The 22,964-nt window shown below is 43.5% G+C and overlaps 1 protein-coding gene across 3 annotated transcripts in view; it reads right to left on the bottom strand.

The window, feature by feature from the left end:
• The window catches only part of LOC123504483 (gamma-2-syntrophin-like), a 378,342-nt gene that overhangs the window by 127,534 nt on the left and 227,844 nt on the right, over nucleotides 1-22,964 (bottom strand). The window contains exon 1 of one of the 3 annotated variants that reach the window (XM_045255018.1): nucleotides 7,280-7,745. The exons of the other annotated variants lie outside the window; for them this stretch is intronic. Within the exon in view, the coding sequence (XP_045110953.1) occupies nucleotides 7,280-7,405 (126 nt within the window). The 5' untranslated portion in view covers nucleotides 7,406-7,745. Of the gene's footprint in view, nucleotides 1-7,279; nucleotides 7,746-22,964 lie in introns of those variants that run through there. 3 annotated transcript variants of the gene reach the window in all.

Raw genomic sequence — 22,964 nt, 5'->3', positions numbered from 1 at the left:
TAATAGTTGACAATAAAGATGTGTTCTCTCTCTCTCTCTCTCGAGCTGCTCCGATGACGCTTCTTTTAATTGGTATCAATATTTTTTGGCCACGCTTTTAATAATCTTTTTTTTTATTTTATTATTGGAAAGTTCAACGTTTTACATTTCCTGTGTGTGTGTGTGTGTGTGTGTGTGTGTGTGTGTGTGTGTGTGTGTGTGTGTGTGTGTGTGTGTGTGTGTGTGTGTGAGTTGTAATAGTTTCATACGGTAATTAATTATGCTTATTAATGTCTCATGGTAAAAAGACTAATAATAATAACTTAATTCTCACCATAATAATCTTACATATTTATGCTATATGTGTCTATGAATATTTCAAAGGCTGGTGTTTGTTTATTCAAGAGCTTTTGTTCACGCTGCACAAAAACGTCCAGACCAGATGTGTTACCGCGGACAGGAAAGCGATATCAGAAATTGGGTACAGCGCGTCTCGTAGATTTTCCATGACTTTCTCTTCCTTTTTTCTCCTTCACTTATCATGTCGGGGAGTTAACCAAGCGTCATAAGTTGTTAGTGGTACATTGGTTGCTAGGACTCACCGTCTCCTTAGAACACAGAACGTCTCCTTGACAACCTTGATAGCAAACGTGTCTCAGTTATTTGCTTTTCCTGAAGGCTGTTAACTTCATCTAAGTACAGACCGCTTGCTGCCTCAACCTTGCCGTGTACCTTTTCCTGCAGTGATAGACATAAAGTTTGTCCGATTAAATTTTCGTCACTTAGATTGAATGACCTGTCAGATAGTCGTCTACATAGGCACGTACACTATTTTATTCCTTAAAGGGTAAAGGTAAAGAGAAATGGTCCTAACAAACATTTTCTATCAGAGCTTTGTTGTGTTGTTCATCATACTGTCACGTCCTCACCACAACACTGACAAGATACAATGGTGTTGGCAACATTTTTTATTCCATGCTTTAGTTTAGTCTTGTATCACTTTCAATATACTCACTTAGTTCTTTCCACAAGCAGGCAGGTGTTTGTGGTTTCATATTAACGCAAGTATTTCAACACAAGCAGCAGGAGGGCCGGGCGGGGCGACAGCTGCCGTTGTTTAGCACCAGAGTCATGGTGCGCGCGCTGCTGGAACAGTAAATGAACTCTACACCATAAATTGCCTGGCGACGGCTCTTTTTCTTTGCAACAATAAAGACTTTAACACAAAACATAATAAGATATTTTTTGAAAAGCGCCATATAACACATACACATTCCTTGACTGTCCCTCATGAAAGTTGCCACAATATTCTAACAAGTAGATTTACATATATATATATATATATATATATATATATATATATATATATATATATATATATATATGTGTGTGTGTGTGTGTGTGTGTGTGTGTGTGTGTGTGTGTGTGTGTGTGTGTATAAAAGACCAGAAATACTCTAGTTAACACTCATACATACTACTATTACTATCACCTTTATAATCATGATCACCACTATTATTATTATTATTGTTATTATTATTACTATTATCATTTTTATCATTATCATTGTTATTATCATTATCATCAAGATCATTATCATTGTTTTTGTCATAAATATCACTGAAATAAGATATTTATTACATTACTTGAAAATGTTCCATGATTTCTTGTCATTTAGTTCTCAGACGAAGGGCCAAGAAAAGGGAAGAGGAAAAGGAAGAGGAAGAGGAAGAGGAGGAGAAGAGGAGGAGGTGTAAATGAAGCTGTTATCTGTATTGGTATCCTGCTCTAAAACCTCTAACACACACACACACACACACACACACACACACACACACACACACACACCACTATCTTAATGTTCTGTGTCCTTTGCCACCCCTCCCCCCATGTACCCGACATCCTGTCTCCAGCGAGGCTTGAGCCCAGCAGCCTTCTCCCCGCCGTATGCACCACCACCACCACCACCCAAGTAAGACGTATTGCGGCCCGAAGCGTCAAGACGGCAAAATCCGAGAAAGACAATCACCAATTTTGGAATCTGGAGGAACTTGCAATCTTCGTGGGATCCAAATTTTGTTAATTCCGAAATGATTTTCCTCCCTGAATCTCCTTCCAAGGCCATTTTCAGACAGGAAGTTTAGTTTCCGGTGCAGGAAGCGTTTTCAGAGGAGAGAATAATGGTGTTTTAGCATTATAGAGCTAGAATTTCTTGGCAGGACGACCGTGGAGTGGGGGGGTGTTGGAATTTTAAATGAAATTCCGAGAGATACATGATAAGAAGTCGCCTGAAGAATCTACAAGATGGAATGTGTCAGGCAAGGAAGAGAGAAGAACGAATGAGAAAAAGTTGTCAAGAAATGCCTGACTCGGAGCACAGGTTGGAAATTTTCGATGAGTCTCTGATACTGGGAGCATAAAGTGACTTAGGAGTTGTGTGTGTGTGCTGTATTGCATTGTATTGCCCTGGCGCTAGAGTGGAAGAAAGGAGGAAAGGAATTCTTATGCACACGCAGGAAAACGTAAGAAATAAGGGAGGTAGGAAACAATGCTAATAGATGCCGGGAAGAAAGGAAACAGCTTTGCACGATCAGAAAAAAAGGGGTAAGCGCCTATATGAAGAAACGAGTAAGGAGAGAAAAGATAGGAGACAGAAAGAAAGGGATGCGTGAAGGAGGAAAGAAAGGATGCAGATGTGAAAGAAGACATGGATGAACGAACGGCTTGGCAAGAAGGGAAGGACTAAAAGAAGTGATGTAGAAAGTTAGAGGCAGATAGATGGATGAAGGGATAGTGGAGGAGGGAGAGGAAGGAGAAATACGAGCAGAAAGTAAAGAAGAGGGGAAGGAAGGAGGGAGCGATACAAGAAGAAATGCAGAAAAACGATAAGAAAGTAAAGAAGAAGAAGAAGAAGAAGAAGAAGAAGAAGAAGAAGAAGAAGAAGAAGAAGAAGAAGAAAAGAAGAAGGAAGAAGAAGAAGAAGAAGAAGAAGAAGAAGAAGAAGAAGAAGAAGAAGAAAAAGATGAAAAGAAAAGGAAGAAGAAAAGGAAGGTAAAAGAAGGAAAAAATAGAAGAGAAAGAAGTAGAAAAAGAAAAAGAAAGAAACAAAGAAGAAGAAGAAGAAGAAGAAGAAGAAGAAGAAGAAGAAGGGAAGGGAGTATTGTAAGCAGGAAAAAACAAAAAACAGATGGACTCAAGGGAAAAGGGGAAGAAGGGAGGGAGTAAGGCAGCAAGAAAGAGATGTATGAACAAAGGGAAAGGTATCAGATGCTTTCATGAAGGGTTACAGCTGCCTCAGAGAACGTTGTCACCATACCACATGATAAATGCACCTTATAATCCCATTACTTTGCTAGGAATGAAGGCAATGAGCTAAGGAAGGCTATTAGTAACTGTAAGATGTTAGCGCTCAGTCTTACATCGCATTAGTTACTGTAAAATAAGAAGAAAAGAAAAAAAGAAAAATGTCACGTGCAGATATGCTAACTACCGTGAAAGAAAGATGATCACACACACACACACACACACACACACACACACACACACACACACACACACACACACACACACACACCACTATTTTCACCCCCATCACAGAAAACTTGGCGGCAAACACTCGGAGGACAGAGTTGAAGAGGCACACACGAACCCCACTCGACAGCCAACCTCCAGCAGCCATCCTCCTCTATCCAACTTCGGCATATTCTGAGGAGTGTGGGACGGGAAAGAGAGAGACGGGGGGAGGAAGGATAGGGTGTGGATCAGGAAGGCGCGGGTTCAGGTGGAGAACGAACAAGGGAAAGGTAAAAAGGTGGTACAAAGTCGCAGCAGGAAGAAATACTGTAGAGTGACACTCGTGCACTCTACTCAAGTTTCTCTAATGAATGTATCAAGCGAGCCACAGAGAACCCGCTACTTAATTACGGAACTTGCCTGGTTTTGTTCCCTGTGGTGTGTGTGTGTGTGTGTGTGTGTGTGTGTGTGTGTGTGTGTGTGTGTGTGTGTGTGTGTGTGTGTGTGTGTGTGTGTGTGTGTGTGTGAGTGACTCTCGTAAAGATGTAATGTGCAGTACTTGAGCTTTCTAAATTGTCAACAATTAATCTTAGAAAATAAAGAAGTGAAATCAACTGTTTTTTTTCCTCCTCCTCAACCTCCTCCTCCTCCTCCTCCTCCTCCACAACCTTTTCCTCTTCTTCTTCTTCTTCTTCTTCTTCTTCTTCTTCTTCTTCTTCTTCTTCTTCTTCTTCTTCTTCTTCCTCCTCCTCCTCCTGTTCCTCTTCATCACCATCATCATTATCATCGTCATCTTCAGCCTTATCCTCATAATTTTCATCCCCTTTAAGTTTACATTTCCCTTGACCGCAGGAAATTCATTGTCAACCTCTCAGATCTCATAATATTTCCATTTCCACAATGTTCATTATCACTTGTTCTCTCTCTCTCTCTCTCTCTCTCTCTCTCTCTCTCTCTCTCTCTCTCTCTCTCTCTCTCTCTCTCTCTCTCTCATGCCAGCGCACTTTATCAGTCATCCCTCACATCTGCAGACTTAACACTGGGCTGCCTCTAAAGCCGATAATGGCGAGGGAAGTCCAGACACGTGCAGTCCACATAAACACGTTAATTTCTGAGAGCATTAGCCTTCTTTCTGTGGTTCTCTCCCTCGATTGTTATTTATTGACGTACCACATTAAGGACTTAGATCGCTGCTTTGCCAGACGGTGTGTGTGTGTGTGTGTAGAAAAGGTACTTGGGAATACGGTTTGTCATCAGTAATTCACTAACTGGAAAATGGTTTATGGATTTTTGTCATCTGGCATTACTGTAGATATTGATGGAGAATAAGGGAATTGCATGGTGTCTATACTTTCACGGAAATACCACAAAATAATGAGTAAATAGTGGATTAACACACAGACACACAGACGCTATCTACACCCCCAAAACACAGACACATAGACACACAGACGCTATCTAAACCCTCCAAAACACAGACACACAGACGCTATCTACACCCCCAAAACACAGACACACAGACACATAGACACACAGACGCTATCTAAACCCTCCAAAACACAGACACACAAACACACAGACACTATCTAAACCCTCCAAACCACAGACACACAGACACACAGACGCACACAGGTAACACTCACCACACGTTAACAGTCCCTTCAGGAACCCACACAGGAGGTACTCACCTGGAAAGAAAGAAAAAAAGACAGAAAAATTAGTAAAAGATTTTGCTCGGAAAATAAACACTTGATAAATTCCAAACCGCGAGGAGAGGAGGCGCCGTGCAGTGTTCTTGTGCAGACGGATTCCTTCTCATTTTTTCCCTTTTTTTTATGGAACATGGGGAAGGTGGCCAAGGGTAACAAAATATAAAAAGAAAAGGCCCACTTGATTGCCAGTTCCCTAAAAGATTAAGAGAGTTAGCCAAAATTCAGGAACAAACGTCTTGAAATCTCCCTCTTAAAAGAAGTCAAGTCGTAGGAAGATGGTAATACAGAAGGCAGGGAGTTCCAGAGTTTTTGATCAGAAGCTCTCATAACTTGACCACCGTAACCTTAAGTCCTCAGCAAGTCCTATTATCTCGACATCAGAGGACACTAACAACACAAACCCTGAGTGAAGAAGAGGAGAGGTGGATAAAATATTGTGTTGCTGCAAAGACTGGAATACTAATAACACAAACTCTGAATGGAGAAATGGAGAGATGGATAAAATATTTGTGTTGCTGAAAATAGAACATGAAACAACACAAATCCGGCCTGGAGAAGTGGAGAGGTGGATAAAATATTGTGTTGCTGCTGAGAATAGAACATTAACAACACAAACCTTGAGTGGAGAAGAGGACAGGTGGATAAAATAGTTGTGTTGCTGAAAATAGAACACTAGTAATACAAACCCTGAGGGGAGAAGAGGAAAGATGGATGAAATATTTGTGTTGCTAAAAATAGAACACAAACAACACAAACCCTGAGTGAAGAAGTGGAGAAGATGGTTGTGTTGCTGCTGAGAATAAAAAAAAGTTAAGGAAATAGTGGACCTTACAACAAGCATTACTCTTTGACAGGAAGTGGTTTAGGAGAGATGGATAAAATTGTGTTGCTTTTGAGAATAGAACACTAGTAACACAAATCCTGAAGTGGAAAAGTGGATTAAATAATTTTGTTGCTGGTGAAAATAGAAAAAATAAGTTAAGGAAATGGTACATCTAATAAAAATGACTTTCTCTGACAGGAAGTGGTTTCATCAGGCAGCGAGCAGAGATGTGAGAGGTGACTGTTACAATACACTGCGGACAAACGTTGATATGAATTCTGCTTGATATTTACCTCCAGGCCGCTGCTCCTCCTCCCTCGCTGCTGCTGCATTACTTGTTATTGCAAAACATGCGCCAATAACACTCTAATGCTTGCCTTGTTAGCATGACCCACGGTGAATAGCAATCAGCATTTCTCCTCCCACCGAGTACACACACACACACACACACACACACACACACACACATCCGGTAGCTCTCCTTCACAGCCAGAGGAACCAGGTGGAGATATTTGGGTGTGTCTCCTTTCACGTGTAGCCCCTGTTCACCTAACAGTGACTAGGTACGGGATGTAAATCGAGGAGTTGTGACCTTGTTGTCCCGGTGTGTGGTGTGTGCCTGGTCTCAGGCCTATCCGAAGATCGGAAATAATGAGCTCTGAGCTCGTTCCGTAGGGTAACGTCTGGCTGTCTCCTCAGAGACTGCAGCAGATCAAACAGTGAAACACACACACACACACACACACACACACACACACACACACATTCAGGACGTGATGCGCAAACTGGATTCAACAAGATTTTAATACCTGACAAATACAATTAATTGATGCGCGTTAAACAAACAAAAAAAAAAAGTGATGGCAGAAACACAATGGCACCAGAAATAGCAGCAGAAAAGTCACCTTCACAGCTGACATTCATGGCTGACACACCAGCAACAATGACATCAGTCCTGTATGTAAGCAGCAAGATGTGTTCGGCCTCGTCCACCTTAAGAACTACTGTTTATTGACCACCACGCTTCCACATGCACGTGTCCACATTCCACAGCAAGCATGGAAGGAGTGCGTGGCATGCATGACACTCTGGTGGCCTGGCTGGTGACTGCTGTGACGCGCCAGGACGTGCCCTCAATAGGGAGGCGCCACAAGGCCACAGGAAGAATTACCTTAGTGTTGGGCGGGTGGCGTGGGTAGAACAGGTCTGTGTGCCTAACTAATGGGTAGGTGGCAGTCACACTCATGCTTACCTCGACCAGCCTGACTCTCATGCTGTGGCCGTTGTTGTTGAGGCTGTTGTTGTTGTTCTTGTTGCGTGTGATGATGACGTTGGGCGGAGTGAGCAGCTCCGGGGGCCGCTCGCACAGCACCGCCATGGCTCCTGGGACTCGCTTTGCTGCCACGCGCCCGGAAATTATGTACCGCTCTCGCGGATTCTTGCTTTCAGTTTATTGTGGAGGGGTGGCAACAGGTGTCCTGATCTCACAACCTGCTGAACACTTTTTCGTCCCTAATCGTATCGCCAATGTCACTCTCCACTACTTTCATCATTCCTATGCCTCGGGGCCTCCACCTGGTGTCCGTCTGTCTGTCAATTATGTTAAAAGCACTTGTTCAAATTCAGTTTTCTAGTATCGGCACAAAGCTCTCCGGCCCCGAGACCAAGGTTCAAGAGTCATTCTGGTGCCTGTGTCGCACGTGTGTACACTTGTATCACTCTGTAATGAAGATAAGCCGTCATGACAACACTCACTTCCAACCAATTCATTGTCAACGATTTGACGATAAATTTCTTACTCAATTCCTCCGTAAATACTGACACTAAGGCGTGTGTGTGTGTGTGTGTGTGTGTGTGTGTGTGTGTGTGTGTGTGTGTGTGTGTGTGTGTGTGTGTGTGTGTGTGTGTGTGTATATATATATATATATATATATATATATATATATATATATATATATATATATATATATATATATATATATATATATATATACACACACACACACACACACACACACACACACACACACACACACACACAGTCCCAGCAGACAGTGCACGAGAAGCAATCACAATTTCCCAATGACGCTTCACTTTGTCCCCGCCAATCAACATCGTCAACAAGGCCCCGCCACTCCAGCCTTTCACGTCCTTCGCACTGCTTGACGCCTTTTCACAAACCTCGCAGCAGCCGAAGGAATCATTATTTACAGAACAATAGGTAATGCTGGCAACTCAAACCAGAAGCTTGTGTCCTTGCTTAAATCGAAAAGTAAAAATGAAAAAAAAAAAAATGTCACATACCTACCTACATAATGAATATTCTCTGCGCACTCTCTCTCTCTCTCTCTCTCTCTCTCTCTCTCTCTCTCTCTCTCTCTCTCTCTCTCTCGATAACCATTGTGGCCTCAGTGAGCTGGAATCACATCAGTGTCTTACGGCCCAGATACCGTTCATCCCGCCGCCAGCAGGGCCAGGTGGCGGCTGGGACAAAGATCAAAGGGCGCCGTCAAAACACAGAGCGTCCCGGCCAAAGGTTACAGACAGGCTCGTCTTGCATAAGGGCGCCAGGCTCGCGGTTAGGTCACCATCAATCTTCCTGACGTTATGGATCGGAAATGAGAGAGAGAGAGAGAGAGAGAGAGAGAGAGAGAGAGAGAGAGAGAGAGAGAGAGAGAGAGAGAGAGAGAAATGTAGAGAATATTCATTATCTAGGTAAGTAACATTTTTTTGCTTTTTCTTTTTTTTTTTATCTAGGAGAGAGAGAGAGAGAGAGAGAGAGAGAGAGAGAGAGAGAGAGAGAGAGAGAGAGAGCCTTACATCCCCTCTACGCTACTGAGCCGTTATGGAGCTTGAAAAAGAAGATTAGACAAATTTATGGGTGAAGATAATAGCTGGATATGGGGAGACATGTATCATGGACCTGATGGGTTCTTGTATCTTCCCTTACTTTTCTTTTATTCCTCTGTTACTTCCGCTACACACACACACACACACACACACACACACACACACACACAAGGCAATATAACTCTTGCCGGAAATACGAGCACATAATCAAACACGAAAACTGGGGATAAAATAGAAAAAATATCTGTTAAGACATTTAGCAGCAAAATTTACGAGTAGCGAGGAAAGTAAAGCGTAGAAAGAGGGATTATTAAAGGGTGAAATGACGGACGGAGACAGGCAATATGACGGGGAAAGTCACCCATTAACATCATCCATCACGTCTCCTCATATTTCACCGAAGGAGGGAAAAAAAAGGGCATCTGAGAACAACAAAATGAATGTGGATGGGGTGTATTCTTTCCCTCTCGTGTGTCCGTGTTTGTGTGGGAGTTGGGGCAGAGAGGGAGGCAGGGATGGTGTCTGGGCGGTGCAGGCTGGTCTGTGGGCGGCTGTGCAGTAGCAGAGGGCGGCACTGGTGTTGTGTAAGACTGTTAGTTTTTTTGGGTCTTACATTTATTTTGTGTCGAACGTATAGCGGGAAACTCGGCTATAAATTGTACCTACGACAATGAGAAAAGTTGCTGGGAGTTCTCAATGACACACACACACACACACACACACACACACACACACACACACACACACACAGGAATGGGTGTGGTACCAGTAAGTGCGTTTGTCTGCTAGATGGGTATTGGACGACATGAGCTACAGGAGTGTGGAGGTCGGCATCTTCTGAATCTCCTCACCACTCACACTAAGTGACAGCGATGCCTCATTCAGGGAGGCCTCACCTCCTGGACCCTGGTCTGTGTTCCACAGTCCGCAAGGACAAGCAGTTTTATTTGATGGTGAACCTACCAACAAAACTCCAAGATTACGTCAGTATCAACGAAGCCCAAACCAATATGTCGCATGTAACGACTTCTTTAAATTACGTTTCCTAATGCGCTTCTCCCGCATGATGCATTTATCAAAATCTTTCTTACAATAAGTCAACTAAAAGATGCACACAAAGTGCACTAACTCTTCGTTGAAAGGCAAATCTCGTGGACGCCTTCACTTAAAGGGAGGAGCAGCAATGCTTATGCAAACTCGCTTATAAGTGACGCCATCAAGGCCCTTGCCCCACGCCGGGCCAAGAGAAAAGCAATCTCCGAAGGGAAATATTGTTAGCAGAGGCTGGCGATGTAACATTATGAGAATATCGTAACATAGACAGTCTTAATATGATGAGCCTTGAAGCGGCAACGGCGCCATTGTGCCTCTAAACCCACAAAAAATCCCAAAGTGCCTCGCAGCGGCACCCTTTGTGGAGCCGTTAGGTGCTCAGCGGTGACAAGACAGGCTCGCCCCGAGCAGCCTGGACGTTCAGCAGAACATTAAGAATGCCCACGCAAGACTATTTTCTCGATAGAGATCTCCATAAACCAAATATATGTCATTTTAACTCGGTGCTCTACTTCCAAGACGATCAACAGTGGTTTAGCATGAGGCGGTGAGGGAGCGCGAGGGAGGGCAGGCTGTCACCATGCGAGGCTGTGATCGTCAAGCACCAGCATCCAGGAAGTAATAATAGGACTCTGGGACATCACCCGTATCGTCAGCACGCGTCATGTCCAAGTCCTGCGATCCTATCCGCTGTCAAACCTGGCCCGACTGTCTGCCACATCTCGCCAGCCACAGCCACAGCCACAGCTACACCAGGAAACTTTTCAAAACTTATGATCACTCCAGGTTTTGTGTTCCTTCGTGCTATGTCTTACACACGTGCTTCTTTTACATTACTTTCTCATATTTTTGTCTTGTGCTCTCCAACGGTTTCCTTTCCTCATTTACAACTTTCAAGACATTTTCGTTTTAAAATTTACAAAACTTTTCTGAATTCCCCAGAGTCGTCTTAAGGTAGATGGGATTACATTTACTGCAGTGTAATACTTGCTTCCTTTCATGTTTTCGGTTATTTTGTTATTTCTAAATTTCCGCGAACAGGTAAGGACGAAAACACGAGAAAATATTTCGCACTTGTTCCATTCCAGCTCCCCTGCCCACAAAGCCTCCCCCCCCCTCTCTCTCTCTCTCTCTTCTCTCTCACGGAACAAATCCAAGCACCAATTTCACTTTTAAATTTCTTGTAACTCAGGAATTGTGAATAAATCGAGGAAAGGGAAGGGAAAAAAAAGTTGTGTTAGCTAATACATGGATCCAGGAATTGGCAGGCAGGCAGATAAATATAGAAATTTGTATATATAACCAGACACAGAACATTTGAGTATCTACACAACCTGAAGCGACTCCATTATAAATATCAAGTATATTTTTCTGCCCCTGATATCTTCATTCAAGGAAACAAACATAAGCCGCCGTGGTACAGTGGAACCATGCGTGCTTTGGGGTCCGAGGGGTCTCCAAGCGTCCACGGTCCAAGTGTAGGTTGGGCTTCCTCACTCGGGGCAACGGTTTCCTAGTGGGTGGGCTTTGAGATAGGAGGTATCCCAAAAAGTATCCCCTTTAACCCATAAATTCCCGTGAAAAGCCCACATGGTGTAAAAAAATAGAAAAAGAAAAAAAACCCCTCAGAAAAACCTGGCGCTCACAATTTTCAGGCTTCCAGGAGTCCCGAGCAAACAAATCCCCCGCTGATCAAAGCCTCGCTACGGAAGAGTCAGCTGATGCCCGCCCACACCTTCCTCCCCCCGTTATTCCTCATCGCCACGGGTTTTCGTAGAGAGTAGCGGAAAACATATTTTATTCATAGGGCTGTCTGGGATAAGAGGGTCGGCTGCTGTACCAGAAATCCTCGCCCTTTCATTGGTATGCAATATCCTCCCCCCTCCCTCTCCTTCTTTCTCTCCCTCCTCTTCTCCCTCTCCCTTCTCTCCCCACACCTGCTCCCTCATAAAGAGAAAGGGAAGAGAAAGACGATGTGACTTCAATTTACTGAGGTAATTTATCGCACTGCGGGGAAATTTCGACTTTATTTATGTATATTGTTTAGTGTATTCGTGGGTTGTACAGGTGACAATTAACATTCATGGCTGCGGCTTAAATTGTGGTAGTTTGTTTTGAGTTAACTATGGAATTCCCAACAAGCTGAAAAAAATATTAATTCAAATTGAGAGGCAATTACTGAGGCAGTGTTGGGATAAATAGTGTTCCTGTTGTTATTGTTGTTACTTTTCGGCACACTGTTGTAGCCTTTCATTCATTTTGGTGTGCCGGGGTGCTGCTGAGTAAAAAAAAAAAGAGAAAAGAATGAAAAAAATAGAAAAAAAACGTAGAAAGAGAGAGAAACGTAACACTAAAAGATGATTTCAATTAATACGTTGCAAGTAATTAATTAAACATAACTAGACCACCTGATCACTGCAGCCTTCTCTCTCCTCCTCCTCCTCCTCCTCCTCCTCCTCCTCCTCCTCCTTCTCCTCAACCACACCCTTCCTCTCCTCCTCCTGCTCGGCTCGAAAATCTTCCCATTACTGATCTTTCGCTACCACCATCACCACCACTAACGCCTCCTCTTCCTCTTCCTCCTCCTACGCTGCTTGCTCCTCTTTCTTCCTGCTTTCCCTTCTCTTTATCTCACACTCTACCTGGAACCGCTACAACACTCCCTCTCTATCTCCTACTCCTCCCACTACTTCTCAAACTATTCCTACTACGCCTCTTCGTCTCATTTCACCCCCGTCTCACTCCCCAGCCGAATTATCACCTCCCTCATCCTAAACCTGCCTCGTGCTTTAGCTATCCATTCCGTCACCAACTTATTGCCAGCCCTGCAAGCCGCCACCCTCCCCCCAGCCTCTCACAGCCTTTAGTACCTCATTCCTATTCCAGCAAACAACTCAGCTGCTTGTCGTCCATCTCCTCGCTATCGCACCCACCCACCGTCCTCGCCGCTTCAGCCGTACCATCCCTATTAATACCTTCAATTGATCCCGGACTGAACCCAATCACCCTCCCTCCCTCCCTCGTTCCTTCGCTCCCTCCCTCCTTTCCATAACCAGCCCGTGTCCCGTCCTGAACGTTCGCTTTCCATTCGGCAGACGGGAATGATTTTTGTAAGGTCACAGCGGCACTGAGGAAAAGGTTAATCAGAGGCTCAGCTCCAGGTGTCAGCAGCAGATGGGCGAAGCGACGAGTGGGCGTGACACTCAGGGAAAAAGACAAATGAATAAATGGATGCAGCGTGACGGATGCAGGTTGAATTAGTCATGCGTGTGTTCATCGAGTGAGGGAGGAGGCATCCATTGATTCGTGAATTAAAGGAGTGACTAATGACTGTGAGGAACAAGAAGGCTAGACTGGCTGACTCACTGACCCAGCGCAGTGAACACAATTAGCAGATACACTAAATTAAATCAGGTAATTAACAGTTTAATCCCTTCAGTACTAGGACGCATTTTTACCTTGAGATTTGTGTACGATTAGAAAGTTTTATTGACATTAGGGAGAGTCTGTAGAGGTCAAACGATCAATGGCCACAGTCTTCACTATTCTAATCCCCAACATGAGTTTCTGAGACTGCCTGAAATCACCAAATATTAAACAGAATGAATATGGAAACGGGTCATGGTACTGAAGGGGTTAAGGTATTTACATGTACTTTCATATTCTAATTCTCATAATCATTACTATACATGTAGGTGAAGTTTCAACGGAAGAATGTATAGAAAGGAGCGGCCAAGTGTCAGTGTTCAGGTGTGGTAGTCTCGACAACCAGGAGAGCGACCCAGCCGTGGCCAGGCGGAGCGGAATTGCCTGCCTGCCTTATGGCCCAAGAACATTTTATGTGTGTATATAATAAGGTAACCTGGAGGGACAGAAATAGCGGGCCTGGAACCCCTTCCCTATCTCAACTCCCATAAAGACGCTGGCCGTGACGCCTTGACTCGGCTGTCTGCCTTCTTGCACTGGGTGGACATTAAATACAACAAGATAAAAGTTCCTGAAGTCTTGAGTTGAAGAGAAAAATTTACCCATTAACATTATATTTAGCACGTTAAGAGTTGCAGACTGAGTGCAAGAGTTTATATTAAAAAAAGCTCGTGAGAAGAAAAAAAAAGATCAATAATGTAAAGAATTAAGAGGACTGCAGTTATTTATATCACGTGACAAGTTTACCGTCCTCAGTGAGTGAAACAATGACTTATTAATGCCGCGGGGCTGGAGGAACTGAGGCGGAGTCGAGTAATGCTTCTGGGCGGCCACTTGTCCCCGCTGTCACTGACCACTCCTGAACCACCTTCGCTCACCACCCTACGACCCTGTGTGTGTGTGTGTGTGTGTGTGTGTGTGTGTGTGTGTGTGTGTGTGTGTGTGTGTGTGTGTGTGTGTGTGTGTGTGTGTGTGTGTGTGTGTGTGTGTGTGTGTGTGTGTGTGTGTGTGTGTGTGAGGAAATATTCACCATAGCTCCTACATCGTCCTACACTGGAAAAATCACTCATCCATATTTGGTCTGAATACGAAATGGTCCCAGAAATCCGCTTTCGTCTGCAGTATAGATGGCTGAAGGGAAGGAAAACAGACTTAGAAGGATAAACATGAAGGACACATCCAAGAAAGACTGATGTAAACATTTGAGGCAGAAGGCACACAACACACACACACACACACACACACACACACACACACACGCCCGGTAGCTCAGTGGTTAGAGCGCTGGCTTCACAAGCCAGAGGACCGGGGTTCGATTCCCCGGCCGGGTGGAGATATTTGGGTGTGTCTCCTTTCACGTGTAGCCCCTGTTCACCTAGCAGTGAGTAGGTACGGGATGTAAATCGAGGAGTTGTGACCTTGTTGTCCCGGTGTGTGGTGTGTGCCTGGTCTCAGGCCTATCCGAAGATCGGAAATAATGAGCTCTGAGCTCGTTCCGTAGGGTAACGTCTGGCTGTCTCGTCAGAGACTGCAGCAGATCAAACACACACACACACACACACACACACACACACACACACACACACACACATCTCGGCAGAATAGTAAAAAAGAAAACGTTGTCCCTCGTAACGCACTTCTTAGGCAGCTTTGTTTTGGGTTCTTGCCTGGAAGCGTCCCCCGGAGTCCTCCTCTTCTGCTGTTGCTTTTGCTCTCTCTCTTTTACTATTTAATCTCCTGCGCCAAACACATCTCCTTTAATCCCATCAGCCCAGCACATACTTTCCTCCTTGCCTCACGCACACACCTCCCTGACTCTCATCATACATCCACACCAGCCTTCCTTCCCTTTACCACCATCCACATCACCTAAAACTTTCCTCACGTTTATATATTTTTTCCGTTGAGTAATATTTCCTTCAACATTTACGATTACTTCGACAATTTTTTCATCTTTTCTGTTTGTTATATTTCTTTTCGTCTCGCCCAGCCTTGAGTTCCTTTGATCTGACTCAACTGCTCCACTTACAGGGCGGCGCATGGGTCTTGTGGTAGCCGCCCCGAACAATACAGGCCAATGTGCTGCACTGCGTCTTCATCTAGAGCCCCGCCATCCAGAGTCCCGACGCTACTCTTTTGACGCAGCTCTTGAAATTTTTAGCCGTAAGTTTTTAGCCCATACTCAGAAATGCCTTGCTCTCTCAGTATGACATTTTTTCAAGGCCACAGAGACAACTAGCCCGGTTTTCAAGGCAGTTTCTTCTTTTAATAAACTGGAAATCTTGCCAGTCCTTCACCAGAATCTTAGAAATATCTTTTAAAAACACGCATATCTTCAACTGGAACCATTGGAAAGCAGTGGTGGTGAGAGAGCAAAGCGTTTCAGAATACAGGCCATTGAAAGCCGAATTTTGTATACATTATCATTTTCTATCTCACTAGAACACTAAACACTAAATTCATCATGCATTTCACCTCGGTTTCAGTGCATTTCTGACTCGATATATTTGTATACCATAAAAATACAATGTATACTAATATTCATAGCGCATTTAACCCCGGTTATAATACATTCCTACACTCCTAACACTATATCATATTGTATTACTCATGGCATAATCATTTTGATATATTCTTACACGAGATGCGAGATAATATCATGTTAACGACCAGCTGACGTTTTGTGGCTTGGCGCGTCACAATGGCTGGGACTTGTGTTCAGTGCTGGCGGAGTGTTGGGGTAGCGAGATCGTGCAACAATGAGCCATTCACAACTCCCCGGCCTTGCTCTCCCTCCTCTGTTGCTCGCCCACACAACTCGCACCTCACCTCGCGCCGACCAGCCACCAATGGGCAAAAAAGGCACGCTTGAAATGCCGGAACCTCAATAAAAGTGGGTGTTTTTTCATGTACAAAAGGTTCAGAAACAGAAACAGACGGACGGTTACATCAGGAGAGGGAGAGAACGCGTTTATTTTCATCATGCTTAGTTTTTCCTTGGTATTTGTGGAGGTTGACCCGTTCACAGCGACATGAAGCAATTCCCAGCACTAAAATCAATGCAAGGGGTCTTCACAAGCATATGCAAGAAATAAAGGCATAAAAAGACTATATTTTGCTATTTCCAGCTATTACACTATCTAAAGGTGGCTGTGGTATGTGAAAAATACCTCAAAGTGTTTAGTAACTCAGAGACAGTATACCAAATAGCAGTGAAAAGATTAAATTAAGAGAAAAATAAAAATACGGCTGATATATATTTCTTTTTCTTTCATCCAGGGAAGAAAAAGAGAGGGATTATCAAGACCAGAGAAAAATACGAGCACTTTTAACCGGTTCAGTGCTGGGACACATTTTTATCTTGAGTTGCGTACGATTACACCATTTTATTGACATTAGGAAGGATCTATGCAGGTCAGAAGATTAATGGCCACAGTCTTCATCCTTTCAGTGCTGGGATACATTTTTACCTTGATAACTGCGTACGATTACACCATTTTATTGACATTAGGAAGGGTCTATGCAGGTCAGAAGATTAATGGCCAAAGTCTTCCCTATTTTAATCCCTTCAGTGCTGGGACACATTTTTACACTGAGAGTTGTGTACGATTCGACCATTTTATTGACATTAGGAAGAGGAATGGAGGTCACAAGATTAATGGCCACAGTCTTCACTATTTCAAGCCCTTCAGTACTGGGACACATTTTAACCTTCAATTGTGTACGATTAGACCATTTTATTGACATTAGGAAGGGTCTATGCAGGTCAGAAGATTAATGGCTAGAGTCTTCATCATTTTAATCCCCACATAAGTTGTTGAAGTTGTACAAAATCATCAAATACTAAGTAGGATAAATAAAAAAACGTGTCATAGTAAGGAAAAGGTTAAAGGGACAGTATTCCACCAATTAGCAGTGAAAAGATTAATCAAAGAGAAAGAAATAAAAAACGCCTGATACGTAATTAATTTTTTCTTTCACCCACACAAAGGCAGAGAAGAAAATAGAAAGAATATCAAGACCAGCTATAAACAGAAGCACTTCTAATAAAGTGAGAAGATTAATTAAAGAGAGAGAAATAAGAAATACCTAATACGTAATTAATTTTTTCTTTCACCTACACAATCAAAGGTAGAGAAGAAAATGAGAGAAAATATCAAGAACAAATATAAATAGAAGCACTTTTAATAGAGTGAAAAGATTAATTAAAGAGAGAGAAATAAAACAATACCTGATACATAATTTACTTTTTCTTTCACCCACACAAAGGCAGAAAAAAGAAGAGAAAATATCAAGACTAGAGACAAAACAGAAGCACATTTAATAGCAGTGAGAGCATTAATTAGAAAGAGAGAAAACAAAACTACAAGATACATAATCAACTCTTTCTTCCACCCAGACAAAGGCAGAGAAGAAAAGAAGAGAGAATATCAAGACCAGAGAAAAATAGAAACACTCTAAACCCCTTCAGTATTATGACGCTATTTCATATTCATACTCCTTACTATTTGATGATTTAAATAGCTCCAGAAAACTATGCGGGGATTAAATCATTGAAGACTCTGGCTATTAATCTTCTGACTCCCATAGACACCCTTTCTAATGCAAATAAAACTGTCTAATCATACCCCAAAAATCACGGTAAAAATATGTCCCAGTACTGAAGAGGTTAATAGCATTTTTTATTTATCTATTTATATATTTTTTACGTAAGGAAGAGGGCCAGCCAAGGGCAAAAAGAAGAAAGTTAAAAAAAAGGCCCACTTGAGTGCTGGCTCTCTAAAAAGTGTAAAAAATGCCAAAACCGTCAGCATGATACTCTCTCTCTCGTGTCAAGGCTCGTGGAGGGTATGGACGGGACGAGGACGTGGGAGTGGGTAGCCCATCACTAAGCCTTCCCTCATGGCCACTATTACTCTTTTCGCTCCTCTTGGATAGAGATGAAATGACTCCTCTCTCTCTCTCTCTCTCTCTTGGGAGGAAGAGTGGAGTGGGAATGGGAAAGACAGGGGAGATGGGGGAACACGAGCAGGAGGAGGAGGAGGAGGAGGAGGTAGAAGGAGGAGGGAAACCAGGAGGAGGAGGAAGAGTAGGCGGTGGTAGTGGAAGAGGAGGAAGAGGAGGAGGAGGAGGAGGAGGAGGAGAGAGACGAGGAGGAGGAGGAGGGAAAGTCGGTGGAGGAGGAGGAGAAGAGAGACGAGGAGGAGGAGGAGGAGGAGGAGGAGGAGGAGGAGGAGGAGGAGGAGGGCGCTGGAGAAGGAAGAGGAAATTGCATCACCGGAGAGGAAGTAAAAGAAACGAAATGAAAGAAAACGGAATTAAAAAGAAAATGGGGAACTTAGTAGCGAGAAAGAAAACGCCATCTGAGCAGCATTTACCGCAGAAAACGGGAAGAAAGACAGCCGCAACCACGTAAGAATTTAAGAGGAGTTGAATAGAAATACCCTACGGTAACTTTACTATCCTTCAAAATCATTCCTTTATTTTTATCCATCTTATTCAATTATTCCCTTTACAAACACTTTACTTGTCTATATTTCCTGCAGAAACTTCCCTTTTTCATAACGTCTCACCATTCAATAGGTTTTAGAAATGCCTTACCATTCCGTCTATTCCCTCAAAATCCCCCTTTTTTTTTTTATTCGTCTTCTTTTTTTTTTTCCTTCATAAACACTTTAAAAGCCTCAATTTTCTATGGAGGCCTTTCTTTTTCACAATCTCTTACCATTAAATACGTGACAAAATGCCCTACCATACAATTAATCCCTCAAAATCCTTCCTCTTTTCCCCATCTCATTTACATTTTCCCTTCATAAACTCTTCGATTTTCTAAGAAGGGTTTTATTTTCGTATTTTTTTTCACCATTCAATACGTAACAAAAATACCTTACCTTACCAAAACCATCCTTTAAATTCCCTCTTTTTTATTCATCTTATTTTTCCACTTCATAAACACCTCACTCGTCTCAATTTTTTATGGAAACTTCCTTTTTGCAATCTTTCACCACTCAATAGGTAACAAAAATGCCCTACCACACCATATATTCCCTCAAAACCCTTCTTTTTACCTATTTCATTTACAGTTTCCCTTCACAAACATTTATCCGTCTTTTTAGGCACTGTAAGGGGGACTAACGACTGAGTGGGCCTTTTTATATCTATTTTTGTTGCTCTTGGCCAATCTTTCCCTCTTACATAAAAACCCATTTTACTCGTCTCAATTTTCCAGAGACAACTTTTCACAACCTCTCAACATTCAATAAGCAAAATAAAATGCCCAAAGGAATCACATAATCCCTCAAAATCCTTACTTTTCTACCAATCTCATTTACACTTTCCCACACACACACACACACACACACACACACACACAGTTCACCAACCAAATCTTCCCAGACACTTCCCTTTTCGTAACCTCTCACCATTCAACAGGGACACGAGACTCGGCGCCGTGAGAGTACAGTAAGGAGTGAAGCAGCGCATGTGTTCCCAGGTCTTACCCACGGCGGCCTGTCTTCGCTTGGAGTATTGCGGCAGTTTATCATCCACGGAGGGTTTTCACGGCGAGAGATTAACGAAGCGGGAGGAGAAATGATGGGAAGAGATGGGGTGAATAATGAGACCGAGAACGAAGAGAGAAAGAGCGAGAGCGAGAGCGAGAGAGAGAGAGAGAGAGAGAGTCACGCCACATCCAATAAGCCATGATATAAAACAAAACATAAGAAAATCAATGTAAAAAGAATGCAATAGACGAGAACAAGAGCGAGAGCGAGAGAGAGAGAGAGAGAGAGAGAGAGAGAGAGAGAGAGAGCTACCGTGAGGAAATTAAAAGTAAAAAAAGAAAAGAATGAAAGTTACAGCAGGAAAGCGAGGGGGATAAAAAGTGTGGATGTGTGGAGGAGAGCGACGTGGCGGAAGTGGAAGGCCAAAGTGGAGACGCAAAGTGTTAAAAGTTCCCTCGCCAGGATATCATTGGGGCAGTTTCTTTCTCCCTCCCTGAAATACGTGAGGTCTTCCACTGGAGCACGGAAGGTCGTATCTTGAAGCCCTTCTACTTCAGGACTCAAGGCACCCAAGGTTGTATCTCGAAGCCCTTCTACTTCAGGACTCATCGAGGCACCCAAGATCGTAACTCAAAGCCCTTCTACTTCAGGACTCATCGAGGCACCCAAGGTCGTATCTCGAAGCCCTTCTACTTCAGGACTAAATGAAGGAATAAAAAGGCGAAGTTCAAGTACTGGTGTTCGAACTCTGGGACAGAAAAATGGACTTAGGAAACGTTTCAGCATTATCATCACCACCACCACCACCACTACTACCATCATCGTCATCATCATTAGTGTAATTTTTCTATTAAGTAATAAAGAAGGATGTAAAAGAATAGAAATAGTTGTACATATTTACGCAGATGATGAAAAAAAAACTTGATATCAAACGTGAAGTAAAAACATCTGTATTTATTTTTTCTTACATACTTTCTCTTTACCTGATTTTCTGTTCTTTGTCCTGCCCACACACACACACACAAACACCCACCCACCCACACACACACACATACACACACACACACACACACACACACTCCCAGCAAGGTTTCATATTCATTGACGTGCCAGGAAGCTCACACACGCAAGACTGAGCAGAGAGTGTCACCTCGCCGCCCGCAGAGACCTGTTAGGGGCTCACACAAGACTACTCAGCCACCCCCTCTGATGCACACTCCCATTTCCCGCCTTCTCTCCGCCTATAACTCTCTTCCACCTCTCTCCTTGCCTCCATTCCACCCCATTCATGTCTCCTTTACTTCCCCATATCGACTACATCCGTCTCTTCCTTCTTCCTCCCTCAATCTCCGCCTCTCCATGTCCCGCCGTGTCTACGCGAGTACATCGACTCATCTTCACACAGACTTGCATTCCTCTTCCTCCTTCTCCAGTTTCTCCTTCTCCTTTTCTTCCTTTTTCATCCACTAGTGCCTTTTTTCCTCTTCCTTTCATTTTCTTTTAGCACGGAGAAAAGTTCAAGTCCTCTTCCTCCTCCTCCAGGTCCTCCTCTTCCTTTTTTTTTTTTATCCACTAGTAACCTCTTTCGTCTTCTTCCTGTTTTTTTTTTTTTTTTTTTAGCATGGAGAAGAGTTCAAGAGGAAACAGTAACGGGAATATTCTGGTCACACGAAGACTAAAAAAGGAAAAATCCGATGGAAACGTTTTGGGGTCGCTGCAAGGCCCCGTGTTCCTCCCAGACAGCCAGAAAACACCGACCAAAACAATCAAAGGAAACCGTACCGAACCCAAACACGAACCCCGAACCCTGAACCCGCTAGCCCACGGACCCACACACAACAAGTGCCCCCTCTTTTGGAATTTAATTTGGCCAGGGAACACCGCGGCGCCCGATAAGGAAATGAAAGCAGTTAACTTTTACGCCCCTGTCAGTGCAAGGCAGGCGAGGCGGCAGTGTCGTCCATCATCAAGCAAGAGAGGTGGTGGTGGTGGTGGTGGTAATAGTAGTAGTAGTGGTAATGGTGGTGGTGGTGGTGGTTGTAGTAGTTAGTGGTGGTAGCGGTAATAGTAGTAGTAGTGGTAGTGATAGTGGCAGTGGTTGTAGTAGTGGTAGTTTTTGTGGTAGTGGTTGTGGTAATGGTAGTGGTTGTTAGTAGTAGTAGTAGTAGTAGTAGTAGTAGTAGTAGTAGTAGTAGAAGTGGTGGTTGTTACTGTAGTCGCAGTTATTGTAATAATAATAGCAGTAGATAACAATAACGGTAACAATAACAGCAACAATTTCTATTCCCTCTCCTTTCCCTGTTTACCATTCTCGCGGCGTGGCATAATCCATTTGTGGTTTTCCGTAACACATGCCAACACACTTGGAATATAACACACACACACACACACACACACACACACACACACACGCACACACATAGGTACAAGTTTTCCCCCTCTACTCAACTGTATCTTTGCTCCTGAAATTAAACTTAAATACGGAGGGTAACTGTTCCCTGCTGGGTGGTAGGCGCGTACTGCATGGACAGACAACCAACAAACAGTCCCTAAACTCTCGCCTCACCCAGAATTCGAATCAGGGACATGTACTTTGAGCCGAGCCTTAGCCACTACAGCACCAGGTCACGAAATTATGCTAATGTTGACCGCTGGGAAGAGACACAAAGGCAAAGGTTGGCTAGTTTCATTTTCTAACAGATTTCGCCGAGTTTCCTCCCGGGGAAGTTAGTGCTGCTGCTTCCCCCCTCATCAGCATGCCAACCGGGCCAACTGTATGTCTCTATGGCAACCAGAGATAATGCGTTGATGGCTCCGTGAAACATAAAAAAATGATGCGTACCCAGAGGAAATGACATGCTCTCTCTCTCTCTCTCTCTCTCTCTCTCTCAACGGTGAATCAATTATAGCTAAGAAGTAAAGCTAATCAACCTGGTTTTCCCTTTCCATTCATCACCACTGTTGCTGCCACGCTAACCTCACAATAACAACAAACGCAATACTGAAAAACAATATCCATCTCGCAAGGACAAATCATTCAAAAACATTCGATAGTAGAAAAATGGAAATGGAAATGAAGAAAACGCTTCTTGTGAACACTTTTCT

This window comes from Portunus trituberculatus, chromosome 16, assembly GCF_017591435.1.
Source record: "Portunus trituberculatus isolate SZX2019 chromosome 16, ASM1759143v1, whole genome shotgun sequence".
NCBI lineage: Eukaryota > Metazoa > Arthropoda > Malacostraca > Decapoda > Portunidae > Portunus > Portunus trituberculatus.
Note: the sequence above shows the minus strand (reverse complement) of the source record. Positions and strands in the feature narration are given on the sequence as shown.